Below are 14727 nucleotides of genomic sequence, written 5' to 3' on the forward strand. Positions count from 1 at the left end.
GTGGTAGTGGATGGAAAGTATTACGCCTGAAGGTCGGTGACCAGTGGTGTCCCGCAGGGATCTGTTCTGGGATCTCTGCTCTGTGTTTTTTATAAATGACTTGGATGAGGAAGTGGAAGGTTGGGTTAGTAAGTTTGCCGATAACATGAAGGTCGGTGGAGTTGGATATAGTTTTGAGGGCTGTTGCAGGTTACAATAGGACATTGACAGGATGCAGATCTGGGCTGAGAAGTGGCAGATGGTGTTCAACCTAGATAAATGTGAAGTGATTCATTTTGGAAGGTCAAATTTGAATGCTGAATACATGGTTAAAGGCAGGATTCTTGGAAGTGTGGAGGAACAGAGAGATCTTGGGGTCTACTTACATAGATCCCTCAAAGTTGCCACCAGGTTGATAGGGTTGTTAAGAAGGCGTATGGTGTGTTGGCTTTCATTAACAGGGGGATTGAGTTTAAGAGCCGCAAGATTTTACTGAAGCTTTATAAAACCATGGTTCGACCACACTTGGAATATTGTGTCCAGTTCTGGTCTCCTCATTAAAGGAAGGATGTGGATGCTTTGGAGAGGCTGCAGAGGAGATTTACCAGGATGCTGCCTGGATTGGAGGGCATGTGTTCTGAAGAAAGGTTGAGTGGGCTAGGGCTTTTCTCACTGGAGCGAAGAAGGAAGAAAGGTGACTTTATAGAGGTGTACAGGGTGATTAGGGGCATGGATAGAGTGGATAGCCAGAAACTTTTCCTCAGGGTGGAATTGGCTGTCATGAGGGGACATAATTGTGTGGTGATTGGAGGAAGGTATAGGGGAGATGTCAGAGGTAGGTTCTTTATACAGAGAGTGATGGAATGCACTGCCAGTAGAGGTGGTGGAGTCAGAGTCATTGGGGACATTTAAGTGACTCTTCGACTGGCACATGGACAGCAGTAAATTGAAGGGGTGTAGGTTAGGTTGATCTTAGATTAGGATAAATAGTGGGCTGAAGGCCCTGTCCTGTGCTGTACTGTTCTATGATATGTAAGTGACATTGGCAAGGCCAGCAATTATTGCCCATTCCTAATTTATCTTGAGAAGCTGGTGTGAGCGGCATTCATTAGCCACTGTAGTCCTTGTAGTCTACATGCACCCACAGTACTTTAGGGTGTGAGTTCCTTAATTTTGATCCAGTAACTGTCAAGGAATATTGATATAGTTCCCATTCAGGGTGGCATGTAACTTGGAGGGGAACCTAGAGGTGCTCGAGTTCCCTTGCACCTTCTCCCCTTGACCCTTACTAGAAGTCACGAGTTTGGAAGATACTATCAAAGGAGCTTCGATAGGTTGCTGCAGTGCACTTTAAGTATGTAACACATTACTGCCATTGTGTATTAGTGGTGAAGGAATGACAGTTTAAGGTAATGGATTTGGTTGTGTGGGCTGCCGTATACTGAATAGTGTCAATCTTTTGGAGAGCTGTTGATGCTTCTCTCATCCAGGAAAGTGGGGGAGTATTCCATACACCCTTGTACAGTGATGTATTGTCAATTACCACGAGACGAGAATGGTGAAACAATCGAGGCTTTATTGCACAAGATGATGTGACTCCTGAGCTGGAATCAGAATGGGAGCAGCGCAGGAGAGCATACACCTTTACGCGTCACCTGCTGGGAGGAACCAGCAGGCAGGGATTTACCGTAGTACCCGTAATACACGGGCAGAGCCATAATACATACAATATATCACTAGTGGTGTTTACCACATACAGTGGACAGGCTTTGGCAAGGCAGGAGATGTGTTACTCACCACCGACTTCTCAGCCATTGATCTGCTTTTGAAGTCATGGTATTTATATGGCTGATCCAGTTAAGTTTTTGATCAGTGGATTTGTCTTATTTCTCGTTCATAGATAAGTCAGTCCAGTTGGATGAATGGAAGAAAAGTTTTTATTTCTTAAAAACACGTTTTGGTACATTCACACAAAATTAACTGGAAAATGCTTTCTCTGGTGTCTCTCGAAATGTCTCTTGACTTCTGTGGCACGTTCAAACTTGTCACGTCTGGTCTCAGCTAGGATACGGTTTCAATCTTGTTCATATCAGATAATGTCAGATAACGTCAGAACTTGTAGTTCATTATTTGTAACATTCAGTGTTTATAATTATAATCATAATTATAACGTACTCATATTATTTCATATTGTTTCTTCAAATTCAGTCATTTTCAGGAATCCTTTTTTAGCTACTATTTTAAGGGACCACCCTCTATAATTGCTGAATCCAACAAGTGGTAACCCCAGGATGTTGGTAATGCCATTTAATGTCATGGGGAGAAGGTTAGATTTTCTCTTGTTGTGTGGTGAGAAAGTAATTTGCCACTCGTCAGCTCAATCTGAATGTTGACCAGGTTTTGCAGCCTGCAGGCTGAGCCCACGTCAACGTCTAAGAAGTTGTGAATGATACCAAAAACCGAGCAATCATCTAAAAACATTTTTTAAAGCAACTATCTTAATCATAATGAGCTCTTTTAACGTGTGATGCACGGATCCAAGACTTCTTTCCCTGCACAGTTACGGCTGCTGGAGTTGTGAGTAACACCTGGTAGGGTCCTTCTCATTTTGCCCCCACTGGTTCTTTCTGCAGTTTGTTTATGTAGACTTCAATTTCTGGCACAAGGTCGTCCCCGTCTTCGGGATTTTTACCCCACGCTGCTGATAACTGTAAGGAATCAGAACTGTGGGAGGAAACAAAGCAGCCGGAGAAACCCCACGCAGACATGGGGAAAAAGTGCAAACTCCACACAGGGAGTGTCTGGCCTTTCCTGCTAGCAGGATATTCCAGCCCTGCCAAATGTAACCCCCTGCCGTGGATTCCACAGTGGTTGGTGAGCAATGGCCATTGATTTAAGTGGGAACTGAAAATCCCTCCGGCAGCCGATGGTGAGATTCCAATCCCGCTAGAAAGAACACCACGAGGGAACCAGAAAACCCTGGCTCGTGGTGGCCCAAAGTTATTATTGGAACGATTTTTGAGCTCACGTTCGATGTCAGTGTAAACGATGATGCGTGTAAAAGAGTTAAGAAATGCAATTCTCGCCGTCATCTTGTTTCCTTATTTTCCCGCCTCTCGCTGGTGATGTAATGAGGTTCCGCCCTCATTTCAATAGATTTTAAATATGGAGAGACATGCCCTGGTAATTCCCCCGGCACAAGTTGGCACTGCCCACCTGGCACAGCCATGCTAACCTGAGCCAGGGGCAGCACCAGTGGTTGGCTTTCTGGGGAGTGCCATATGGGGGGAGTACTTACCATATATCTTTTGTGGAGGAGAGCTGGTGCCTGTGAGGGGGGTGGAGTGAGGGGTGCCCAAGACACCGATAAGGGTAGGGAAAAGTGCCTCTGATATTTCCATGGCGGTTGGGGCGGTGGAGAGTGCCCCCAATACTTCTGTGGTGGTGGGTGATCATGCCGATGCTTGGGGGGGGGGCGGGGGTGGGAGGGTTCCTCTGTTCATGAGGGGACGGTTTGGGGGAGTTTACTCGTGCAGATCAGGGCCCCATCTTTGAAGGGGTGCTGGCTTTATCAGGCCTGACAATTGCCAAAAAATCTCGTCTGAAACTTGACTTTGCATGTGGAGAGATACTTGCAGGTTTTCAGTCAGAGCCTGACACTCGGACAAGTTTTGGTAAAACATCTTTTGACCGATAAGAGTGGACTTTCATTCCCTCAGTCAATAATTGGTGTTGCAGATTTTTAAAAAATTACTTCCCCCATCTGTTCCTTTAATTATTTTATCTATGTTAATGCCAACTGTATTTTATTAACTTTGTTTTTCTTTCTACACTGTGTACTTCCTGCTTTATATTTCTGGTTTAGACTCAGCAGCAAAATCTTTCTCGTCCTTCAGAGGTTTATTTGAAGGTAGGACTGGGATCAAGATTGAAAGTAAGAGTGTTGGTTGGCATCACAGCAAATTGCCGCCTTCCAGCAGTCCAGCTGAAGAAGTGTGAGAATCATAAGTGGCATATAGCAAAGAATGAGCAGTTAAAAGACTAACAAGAGTGATGGGGGGACACCTCTGTGATCTGTCTTACAGCTGAGTACACTGTCACTGAGTAGGGAGCCTTGCAACTCCGTGGAGGTGACTTCCCACATGAGAGTTGGAAGCTTCACGTCCCAGTTGACAGGACAACAGGGATGATAGGTTCAAACCAAAACAAATCCTCCACTGTGTTATCCCTCTACTTTGGAGGCCCTGCCTGCTTTGCGCCTCTTTATTATTGGAATTGTGTTATCATTTCCAGAGGTGCTCTCCTTTCTGCCCAATTAGCATCCACCTCTTTTGGTAGAGTTGTTGGTCCTCTCCACTGCAGGTCGTCGAATTGGACCTGCAGCCTCAGAAAACTACCCTCCATTACATGGCAGCCACGTGAACAAATGCATTTTGTTATGGGCCAGGGCTTTGAAATACCAAAGTGTATTTTATGAAGTCCACCTGACCTACAACCTTGATTTGAGTTTGGCTAGGATGAGCGTAAGAGCCTTCCATTCAGGTGTGATTCATCAGTCTTCCCAGACACTTTAAATCAAAACAAGCTTTATTCTGAAAACTTAGTTAACATATATATATTTATATATAAACACACAGAAAGAAATTTTATCAATTACAAACATGTTCTGCAGAATAAGGCCATCAGCGCAGGTTCAATTCCCGTACCAGCCTCCCCGAACAGGCGCTGGAATGTGGCGACTAGGGGCTTTTCACAGTAACTTCATTGAAGCCTACTTGTGACAATAAGCGGTTATGACAATAAGCGATTATTATTATAATGCAGAGTGCTGAGCCACGCCCTTGGAAAGAGGTTTTTGGTTTATTGCATTTTGTTTTTGAATTGTATAAGTGTTGTACATAGATTACTGTAGTCGTGTGGTGTCTTAATTTTTGTAATTGATAAAATTTCTCACTTGAATAAGACTGGCTTTCGCTGAGATTCTGACCCCGTCTCACCAGCAGGTTTCACCTTTCTGGAAAGCAAACTATATCTTTTAAGTTACCAAAGCAGGTAGCTATAATCAATGTTTTTTTTTCACTGGAACAGCTCTTTAAAATGAAAACATAGAACAACAGGAAAAAAGCACTTCTTTCCCCCTGAGTCCACAGCAGTCAAACTGAAAATGAAACTAAAAAAACCTCACAGCCACAGCTCAGCTTCACCCACAAAATGACATCACTGAAGCCATGTGATAACACATAAACCTTCTTAAAGGGACACTCCCATGGCAGAATCCAGACCTTGCACTGTTTCGGCAATCGACACCCTACATGGTTTTGGGAGAGCTATCAAATAGTTGCCAGAGGGGCAGCACGGTGGCACAGTGTGTTCACCCAGTTGCCTCACGGCGCTGAGGTCCCAGGTTCGATCCCAGCTCTGGGTCACTGTCCGTGTGGAGTTTGCATATTCTCCCCGTGTTTGTGTGGGTTTTGCCCCCACAACCCAAAGATGTGCAGTGTAGGTGGATTGAACACGCTAAATTGCCCCTTAATTGGAAAAAATGAATTTGGTACTCTAATTTTTTTTAAAAATAGTGGCCAGAGAGCACACTCACCGTCTAATTCGGGATGGTGGGTGCGCTCGTGAGGCTGACGCATGAATAGGAGGTCTTCCATTAATGGCACATTGGCAGCCTTACCATCCAAGGTCGAAAGTAACATTGCCTGGGGAGAGAGAGAGAGAGAGAGAGGCTGACTCTGAAGACCAGGTAGATAAAATTTGATTCAAGAATGATCACAGCTGTCAAGCTCGTTTCCTGAAAGAGCAACCCCTTCACTGGTCAGTGATACAGTATATCAAGAAGAGAACTTCACTGAGGATAGATACTTAGGAGAATTTGAGAGGCTGCAGTGCAGAGATTGAAAAGAAAGCAATTGTTGAAGATATGCTGGCTGAATTTGGACATGGAAGAGTGGGACAATGCAGCAGTAATCCCACAGGGCTGAAAATTAAGAAAAATGGTTGACCACATTGAATACTGCAATGGGAAAGGAGGGAAATGCCACAACAGCCATTCACAGAGGAGTACGCATAATATTGCCTTGGGTGTGTTGGTGCTGTGCGGAGGACAATAGCTGGGCTGAAGAGAATTTCAGAAAGGGTTTTGGGAAAGGTTGATGTGGAGATGGGAGGTGACAAAATTCTAAAGTTTCAAGAAGGGCGGCACGGTAGCACAGTGATTAGCACTGTGGCTTCACAGCGCCAGGATCCAAGGTTCGATTCCCGTCTTGGCTCTCTGTGCGGAGTCTGCACGTTCTCCCCATGTCTGCGTGGATTTCATCCGGGTGCTCCAGTTTCCTGCCACATGTCCCAAAAGATATGCTGTTAGGTGAATTATACATTCTGAATTCTCCCTCTATGTACCTGAACAGGCGCCAGAGTGTGGGGACTAGGGGATTTTCACAGTAACTTCATTGCAGTGTTAATGTAAGCCTACTTGTGATAATAATAAAGATTATTAAAAAGAAGGGTTTGAAAAGTAGTTGGAGGAGACAGATTAATACCTCAAGATTAGAGACAAGAAAACAATTGAGTAGATCAGCAAAAGCAAAGGCATTCTAATGGTTAGGCGACCAGAAGAGAAAGTCATTTTGAAGAAAAATATGGGGGACCTCAGGTGAAATTGCCCCAGTCATAGCGGTGATATATGAATATTAATGGGAAAGGAGACAGAATAGAGTTGTTGGTAATTGATACTTTTGAAATGAAGGGCCTGTATGTGTTGGTATGTAATTGGGTGGGAGAAATTAAGAGTGAGTCTAGGTGAAGGTCAACTGAAAACTCAGATGAGAGGGAATTTAGGTATAGTTGAAATCACTATTGCACAGAAGAGATCTTGGTGCGAACGTTAGCATGGGACTTGATGGGTTCTGCCCAAAAGCGATTTCACTGAGAAATGGGAAGGATAAAAGTAATAAGATGCTCCTAAGGAGGTGAATATTTTGACCAAACTGGCACTGCAAGAATTTGGTTGGGCAAGTGACAAAATATGTAACCAAGGAGGAAGGGAGGCTTTGGTATTGAGAAAGACATAGTCAATGCCCACAAATCAGGAGCGAGGTTCTCCCATCAGGAGACTAAGTCCCGACGCAGGAGTGAAAACCGGAGTGTTTCACTCTGGCATCGGAGGCCGCTCCTCGCCCCCTATTCTCCCACCCCCGGTGGGGGGGGGCGAGGAGCAGCGCCACGTCATTGACGCCCGCCGGGCCTTGGCGCCGTGTAAAAGCAGCGGCACGTAAATGACGTCACCCGCACATGCGCAGGTTGGCCGGCGCCAAACCGCACATGTGGGTGGCCGTCCTCCCCGGGCTGACAATCCCCTGTCGGATTGATCTTGCGGGACGGCGGAGGAAAGGAGTTCCTCCTTCAGAGAGGCCGGCCCGCCAATCGGTGGGCACCGATTGCGGGCCAGACACTTTTGGAGCCCCCCCGGGTGCTGGATCCCCCCCACTTCCCCCCCCCCCCCCCCCCCCCAGCGTTCCCGCGCTGTTCCCGCCGGCAGCGACCAGGTGTGGACGGCGCTGGCGGGAACCTGTCATATTGGGCAGGCCGCACGGCCCATCCGGGCCGAAGAATCGCCGCATGTCCGTTACAAATTCGGTTCTCCGAGCGGCCAGCCGTAAATCTCAGCGCACCGGTTTGGGGGGGTGGGAGAATCGCGTGCGGGTGCCGGGGCAGTGTGGTGGGACTAGCCCGGCGCCCCAGCGATTCTCCCACCCGGCGAGGGGGGGGGAGAATTGCGCCCCAGGCTTCGGTTTGCCTGGGATGTTAACAGATTCAGACATTATGGATAATAAGATGTGGAGATGCTGGCGTTGGACTGGGGTGAGCACAGTAAAAAGTCTTACAACACCAGGTTAAAGTCCAACAGGTTTGTTTCAAACACGAGCTTTCGGAGCACTGCTGCTTCCTCAGGTGAATGGAGAGGTATGTTCCAGAAACATTTATATAGACAAAGTCAGAGATGCCAGACAATGCTTGGAATGCGAGCATTTATGGGTAATCAAATCATTACAGATCACCTTTAAAGGGGATGATCCCAGGTTAAAGAGGTGTGAATTGTCTCAAGCCAGGACAATTGGTAGGATTTTGGAAGTCCAGGCCAGATGGTGGGGGGTGAATGTAATGCGACATGAATCCAAGATCCCGGTTGAGGCCGCGCTCCTGCGTGCGGAACTTAGCTATAAGTTTTTGCTCGGCAATTCTGCGTTGTCGCATGTCCTGAGGACCTTGGAGAACGCTTACCCGAAGATCAGAGGCTGAATGCCCTTGACTGCTGAAGTGTTCCCCGACCGGAAGGGAACATTCCTGCCTGGTGATTGTCGCACAATGCCCGTTCATTCGTTGTCGCAGTGTCTGCATGGTCTCGCCAATGTACCATGCTTCGGGCCATCCTTTCCTGCAGCGTATGAGGTAGACTACATTGGTCGAGTCACACGAGTATGTGCCTCATACCTGGTGGGTGGTGTTTCCATGTATAATGGTGGTATCCATGTCGATGATCTGGCATATCTTGCAGCGATTGCCATGGCAGGGTTGTGTGGTGTCGTGGTCGCTGTTCTGAAGGCTGGGTAATTTGCTGCAAACAATGATTTGTTTGAGGTTGCGCGGTTGTTTGAAGGCAAGTATGTGGGGTGTGGGGATGACCGTGGCAAGATGTTCATCTTCATTGATGATGTGTTGAAGGCTGCGAAAAAGATGTTGTAGTTTCTCCGCCCCAGGAAAGTACTGGACGACGAAGGGTACTCTGTCAGTTGTGTCCCGTGTTTGTCTTCTGAGGAGGTTGGTACGGGTTTTTGCTGTGGCGCATTGGAACTGCCGATCGATGAGTCGAGCGCCATATCCCGTTCGTACGAGGGCATCTTTCAGCATCTGTAGGTGTCTGTTACGCTCCTCCTCGTCTGAGCAGATCCTGTGTATACGGAGGGCTTGTCCATGGGGCATGGCTTCTTTAATGTGTTTCGGGTGAAAGCTGGAGAAGTGGATCATTGTGAGGTTATCTGTGGGCTTGCGGTAAAGCGAAGTGCTGAGGTGACCGTCCTTGATGGAGATGTGTGTCCAAGAATGCAACTGAATTTGGAGAATAGTCCATGGTGAGTCTGATGGTGGGATGGAACTTATTGATCTCATCGTGTAGTCGTTTCAGTGATTCTTCGCTGTGGTTCCAAAGGAAAAATATGTCATCGATGTATCTGGTGTATAACGTCGGTTGAAGGTCCTGAGCGGTGAGGAAGTCTTGTTCAAACTTGTGCATGAAGATGTTGCCATATTGAGGTGCGAATCTGGTCCCCATGGCTGTTCCGTGCGTCTGGATGAAGAATTTGTTGTCGAAGGTGAAGACGTTGTGATCTAGAATGAAGCGGATGAGTTGCAGAATTGCATCTGGAGATTGGCAGTTGTCGGTGTTGAGGACTGAGGCTGTTGCAGCAATGCCGTCGTCATGGGGGATGCTGGTGTAGAGTGCCGAGACATCCATTGTGACGAGGAATGTTCCTCGTTCAACTGGTCCATGGGTGCTGAGGTTCTGTAGGAAGTCCGTCGTGTCGCGACAGAAGCTCGGTGTACCTTGTACGATGGGTTTCAAGATGCCCTCGATGTGGCCAGAGAGGTTCTCACATAGGGACACATTGCCTGAAACGATAGCACGGCCTGGTGTGTTGGCCTTGTGTATTTTCGGGAGGCAGTAGAGATCTCCAATGCGGGGATTCTGTGGGATGAGAACACGTAGGGTGCTCTGAAGGTCAGGATCCAAGGTCTTGATCAGTCTGTTGAGTTGGCGGATGTGTTCCTTTGTTGAATCTGCGGGTAACTGTCCGTAGTGTTCCTGGTTGTTGAGTTGTCGGTAAACTTCTTTGCAGTAGTCCGTTCTGTTCAGTATGACGGTGGCCCCTCCTTTGCTGGTTTGATGATGATGTTGCGGTTGGTCTTGAGAGCGTGGATGGCGTTGCGTTGTACTTGGGTGACGTTCGGGGCTGCCTTGTGAATGCGACTGATGAATCTGGCATTGACACGACTCCTGACGGCTTGAGCATACATGTCGAGTCTAGGGCATCGGTCTTCCGGAGGGGTCCAATTCGACTCCTTCCTTTTCGGTTGCCGCACCGCAGATCTCGAGATCTGCTGTTCCGGTTCATTGGTCGTCTCCTTGGGTTCGCTGTCGGCCTCTTGGGGTCTGTGGAAGAATTCCCGGAGCCTCATTCGCCTGATGAATTCCTCTGTGTCTGCCGCGAGACTGATGGGGTCCATTTTGGTGGTGGTGCAGAAATTGAGCCCTCTGCTGAGGACTTCGATTTCATCTGGTTGAAGGGTGTAGTACGACAAGTTGACAATAGATTTCCCTGTATTGTTTTCTACTGTGGTACCGGGGGAAGCTTGGTTGCTGCTGGTGGTGATGTCGAGTTTCTCAAGCTTCCTGTTCTTGGTGTGCATATAGGTGGCAAAGTAACGTTGTCTCATCTGTTTGGCGGTGTTACTTAGCTGGTCTGCTGTGTCCTGAGCGCAAGTTGAGAATATGGCCTCTATCTTGGTTTCCAGGTTGCGTCGACTGCTGTAGAGCTGGTGTACGAGGTGTTTGAGGAGTGTGACAGAGGTGCAGCGGCAGAGTCTTTCAGCGTAGTCTGTGTTGTAGGTCGACTTGAGTGGGTTTGTGATCTGTAGCCCTTTCGGGATCTTGTCTGTTTTTTTGCATCTTTGTAGAAACTTAATGTCAGTGTCTATATGCGCGATCTTCCTGCGCGATGGATATTAAGAATTTTGATTAGGCAGCACGGTGGCACAGTGGTTAGCATTGCTGCCTACGGCGCTGAGGACCCGGGTTCGAATCCCGGCCCTGGGTCACTGTCCGTGTGGAGTTTGCGCATTCTCCCCGTGTCTGTGTGGGTTTCACCCCCACAACCCAAAGATGTGCAGGATAGGTGGATTGGCTATGCTAAATTGCCCCTTAATTGGAAAAAATAATTGGGTACTCTAAATTATTTAAAAAAACAATTTTGATTGCTGGAGAGCTGCAAAGGGTGCTGTGCTTGGTTGTGAAAAAGGTTGTGGTGAAAAGAAAATCTGAGATGATGTTTGAAAAGAAAGTAGACTGAGGATATGCATACAGTTAAAGTTTGGTTATTCTATCATTTACAATGTTCTTCTCGGAAATATGGAATATTGTAATTTTCCATCTGCATAGGGGCATTTTGCTTCAAAGAGTAACACATCAGGAACAAATCTTTTCAGATTGTCTAATTGTAGTGATAAGTTACTTACCAAAGTGAAATTCAAAATAGTGAACACCTCACAGTGACATTTGATTGAAAGCAAGGGCAAGTGTGGTTCTTCATGCTAATACAGGAGTTGATTACTCTTTGCTAATAATGAATATTCACTTGTGCCTGACACTTTGTATCATCAAGAAGCATGAAAAAAGTTGTCTTTCTAGACCCAATGATATTTTATTAAATTAACCATGAAAGTATGTAACAAACAGTAAACACCATTAGCAATTTGTGGACCCTCAGAACTTCATTACTTTAACAAAATACAAATGTCACAAATCTGGAGGCCGGATGTTGAATTCCATGTGGAAATGTTTTGCATTCCTAATGTTAATCTTTGACAGATGCCCCTGCTTTGAAGTGTGCTTTGTCTGCCTTCACTGCTTCATAGAGCAGTTATGTACTTACGAGTTATAATCACTTGTATTGTGGCTGGATTTGCTGTCAGAAATCTCAGTAGAATTCCTATATGCATTTAATTAACATCAATACTTCAGCTGTAACTCCTTACTCTTCACAAATTAAGTTTGTCAGTAATTTATCAAAGTTAAATAGATTAAAGCACTTAGTTTCTAACTGTACGGTTTGCATAATTGTTTTCAAGACCTGCTCTTTGAATTTTCAGTCTAATTCTAACTAATTTTGAGGCAGGAAGAAAAATCTGGCGAGGCGGCCACGCCAGAGGAGTTTAGCCCACTGATAATTTATCTGCATATGACTAAGTTAAAATAACGTTATTTTAAAGCATTATCAATTTTTTACAGGTCTGATTATGACTACATCAAGGAAACTGGATCGAGAACAGCAGGCAGAGCATGTCTTAGAGGTAAATCTAATCTTTAACATATTTTATTACAGATACTCGTCCAGAGTATCCACCTAATGGCGCTGATTTTGTTTGTCACATATCACCCAATATCAGTGAAAAAGTTTGAGGAATTTTTAAGCATAACCTACTTTCAGTTGAGTTCCATATTTATTTATGCTAGTTTTTAAAAACATCAAGTTAATAATCAGTAAAATGTGTATTTTTTGTGATTACCCATTTTCAGTCATATTAAGAAAATTGCATCAAATTACAATTCTAATATGTCACTGAATATAGCTTGGAGCAAAATTAAAAAAACATTCTGAAATACCCAATTGCATTTTACATTAGGCAATATACAGTTTGTGCAGATACCTGAAAGAAAACATTGACCAAATCTAGCTTGAATTTGGACACAATGGGTGGGATTTAGCACCTAACACTGTTTTTGGAGAAAGCGGCAGCTACCCAGCGGGAGTTTCTGGGGATCCCACGGACGTTGTCAGTGGGATTTCCTCATCTCTGGGAAACTCGTACACCGTCGGTGGGACCGGAATATTCCGCAGGCGGGAACAGCTGGTAAATTCCTCCCAATATGTGCCTATATTATAGAGCCAAAATAGAAACTCTACCCCACTTTATTCATTAAACTAATTATCCCTAATTGGCATCCACATTGGAGACAATAGCTTGATCATCCAAATTATGATGAGATATGACAATGCACGCACAAGACCAAAGAATGACTGATAGAATTAGTATATGGTAGAAAAGAAAGGACTTTGTTTGTATGGTGCCTTTCGTAACTTCAAGATGCACCAAATATCTTCAAACCTGAATGAATCATTTTTAAATTTCCTGCATTGGATGGCCAATTTGCACAAAGCAAAATCCCGCAAACAGAATGAAACAAATAACTACAAATTCTATTTTAGCAATATTGGTTGAAGAATATATATTTGCCAAGTCAGTGCGGGGAATTTCACTTCTTTGAAGAGTGGCATAGTATCTTTTAGTCCATCTGAGAGAGCATAAAACAAAACAAATTTTGTTTCAACATCCCATTTGAAAGATGGCGCTCCTGATAGTGCAGTACTCTCTCTGTATTACATTGAAGTGTCCGTTCAGATAACTCAGTCGAGTGTGCGGGACTTGAGCCCACATTCTTCTGACCCTAGTCATTGTGCTGCCAGTGACTCAAGGCTGCTACCTTGAGCACCATAACTATAATTATAAGAAGCACTATGATTAACCATATGCCTTCCAATTTGTACCAAATAAATCCTTAAAAGATGGGGCGCCAAAATTGTCAACGGTATAAGTTGTCTTTCTGATTGCACAGCTATATAAGTCCAACAAGATTTCTATTTGTAAAGGTGGTGATCGAGTGGAGGTACCTTTCACTGAATTCTGACCCAGGAAATGTCAACGGTTTTCATTTAGTAAGATATGACAACAGAGTGAGTGCCTAATACAACTAGGCCAGCGTTGGAAGATTTGCTCATATAGAATTTGAACCCAGGGCCAGTATTAAACTGTCACCATTACTATAATAGCAGCATTGGTGTTTGCAAGGACCATGTACTAATAAATGATCGCTGTCCAGCCTCTGCAGCGATAAAGGGATTTTCATTTTCAGGAGAGCATTGAGCACTGCAGAAAATTTCATCTTTGCAACGCCACCATTATGCATAAGTTTATTTAAAGAAAACAACATTCTGAATAGACTTAGCTGCAGCAACAACAGAAAATCTATAAAATGCTACAAGCTTTGTTTTTAATTCTGAAAAATGAAAGGAATGTCCCAGTAATTTCTTCTTATTGGTGGTGTACATACTTCAACTTGCTGCAGGATTTCTTCAACTAGCAAACTCTGCCGTTTTCTCTTCAAAGTCCTCGTGTGTCTCAATAAATTACAATGGATAATCTGTTACTTGAAGTAGCAAACTTCCTCAATGAGATTGGGAATGAAGGAAAATGAATCTAAAATTTTAAATGCAACGTTTCAGCATTTTTCTTTTGATGGAATGTTCATTTGCTGTAAATGATTGCAGAATTATAAAGTATACACTCAGTAATTATGGTTTCACAGGGCAATAATACTTAATATGCAGCTTGTGCCCACATGAAAAATAAATAATTTCCCATTATTCAGTGGAGTTGATTTCTATTGGCAATGTAATATATAATCTTAATTTTTGGACAGTACAATTTTTTGCAACAAGAAGCAGGAATGGGTTTTAGTTTATGATACAACAGTAAAAAACTGTTAATTCATCAATCCCCTGCCTGCTTTTATTACCGACAGGCTGCAAACCTCAATTGCTTGAGAAGGCAGGACCGGAGGCAGACTGGGCCACAGTGTTGTGCCCCTGAGTGGGTGCAGGCTTTCCAATGTGGCCCAGCTTCCCTGCCATATTGTGATAGGTGTCGGCACATTTAAACCAGCAACCCACCCGAAAATGGTGGTTCATGAATTCAACATGAAAACAAGCTGCTTAAGAATTCCTTAAAGGTTACTGAGTGATTTTGAGTCGGAGTCAGGCGAGCATTAAGGGTTAGAACCATGTCCTTGAAGAGATATCATAGTGGGAGCTATGCACAAAAATGGGAAGGCTCCGAGAACGGCTTATGCAG

General features: G+C 44.8%; 1 protein-coding gene across 7 annotated transcripts in view; it reads left to right on the top strand.

Moving 5' to 3' along the window:
- Positions 1-14727, top strand: part of fat3a (FAT atypical cadherin 3a) — a 963948-nt gene that overhangs the window by 693520 nt on the left and 255701 nt on the right. For all 7 annotated transcript variants that reach the window (XM_038819007.1, XM_038819006.1, XM_038819008.1 and 4 more), the window contains one exon: positions 12047-12108. In XM_038819007.1, the coding sequence (XP_038674935.1) occupies positions 12047-12108 (62 nt within the window). The remainder of the gene's footprint in view (positions 1-12046; positions 12109-14727) is intronic.

Source organism: Scyliorhinus canicula, chromosome 14, assembly GCF_902713615.1.
Source record: "Scyliorhinus canicula chromosome 14, sScyCan1.1, whole genome shotgun sequence".
NCBI lineage: Eukaryota > Metazoa > Chordata > Chondrichthyes > Carcharhiniformes > Scyliorhinidae > Scyliorhinus > Scyliorhinus canicula.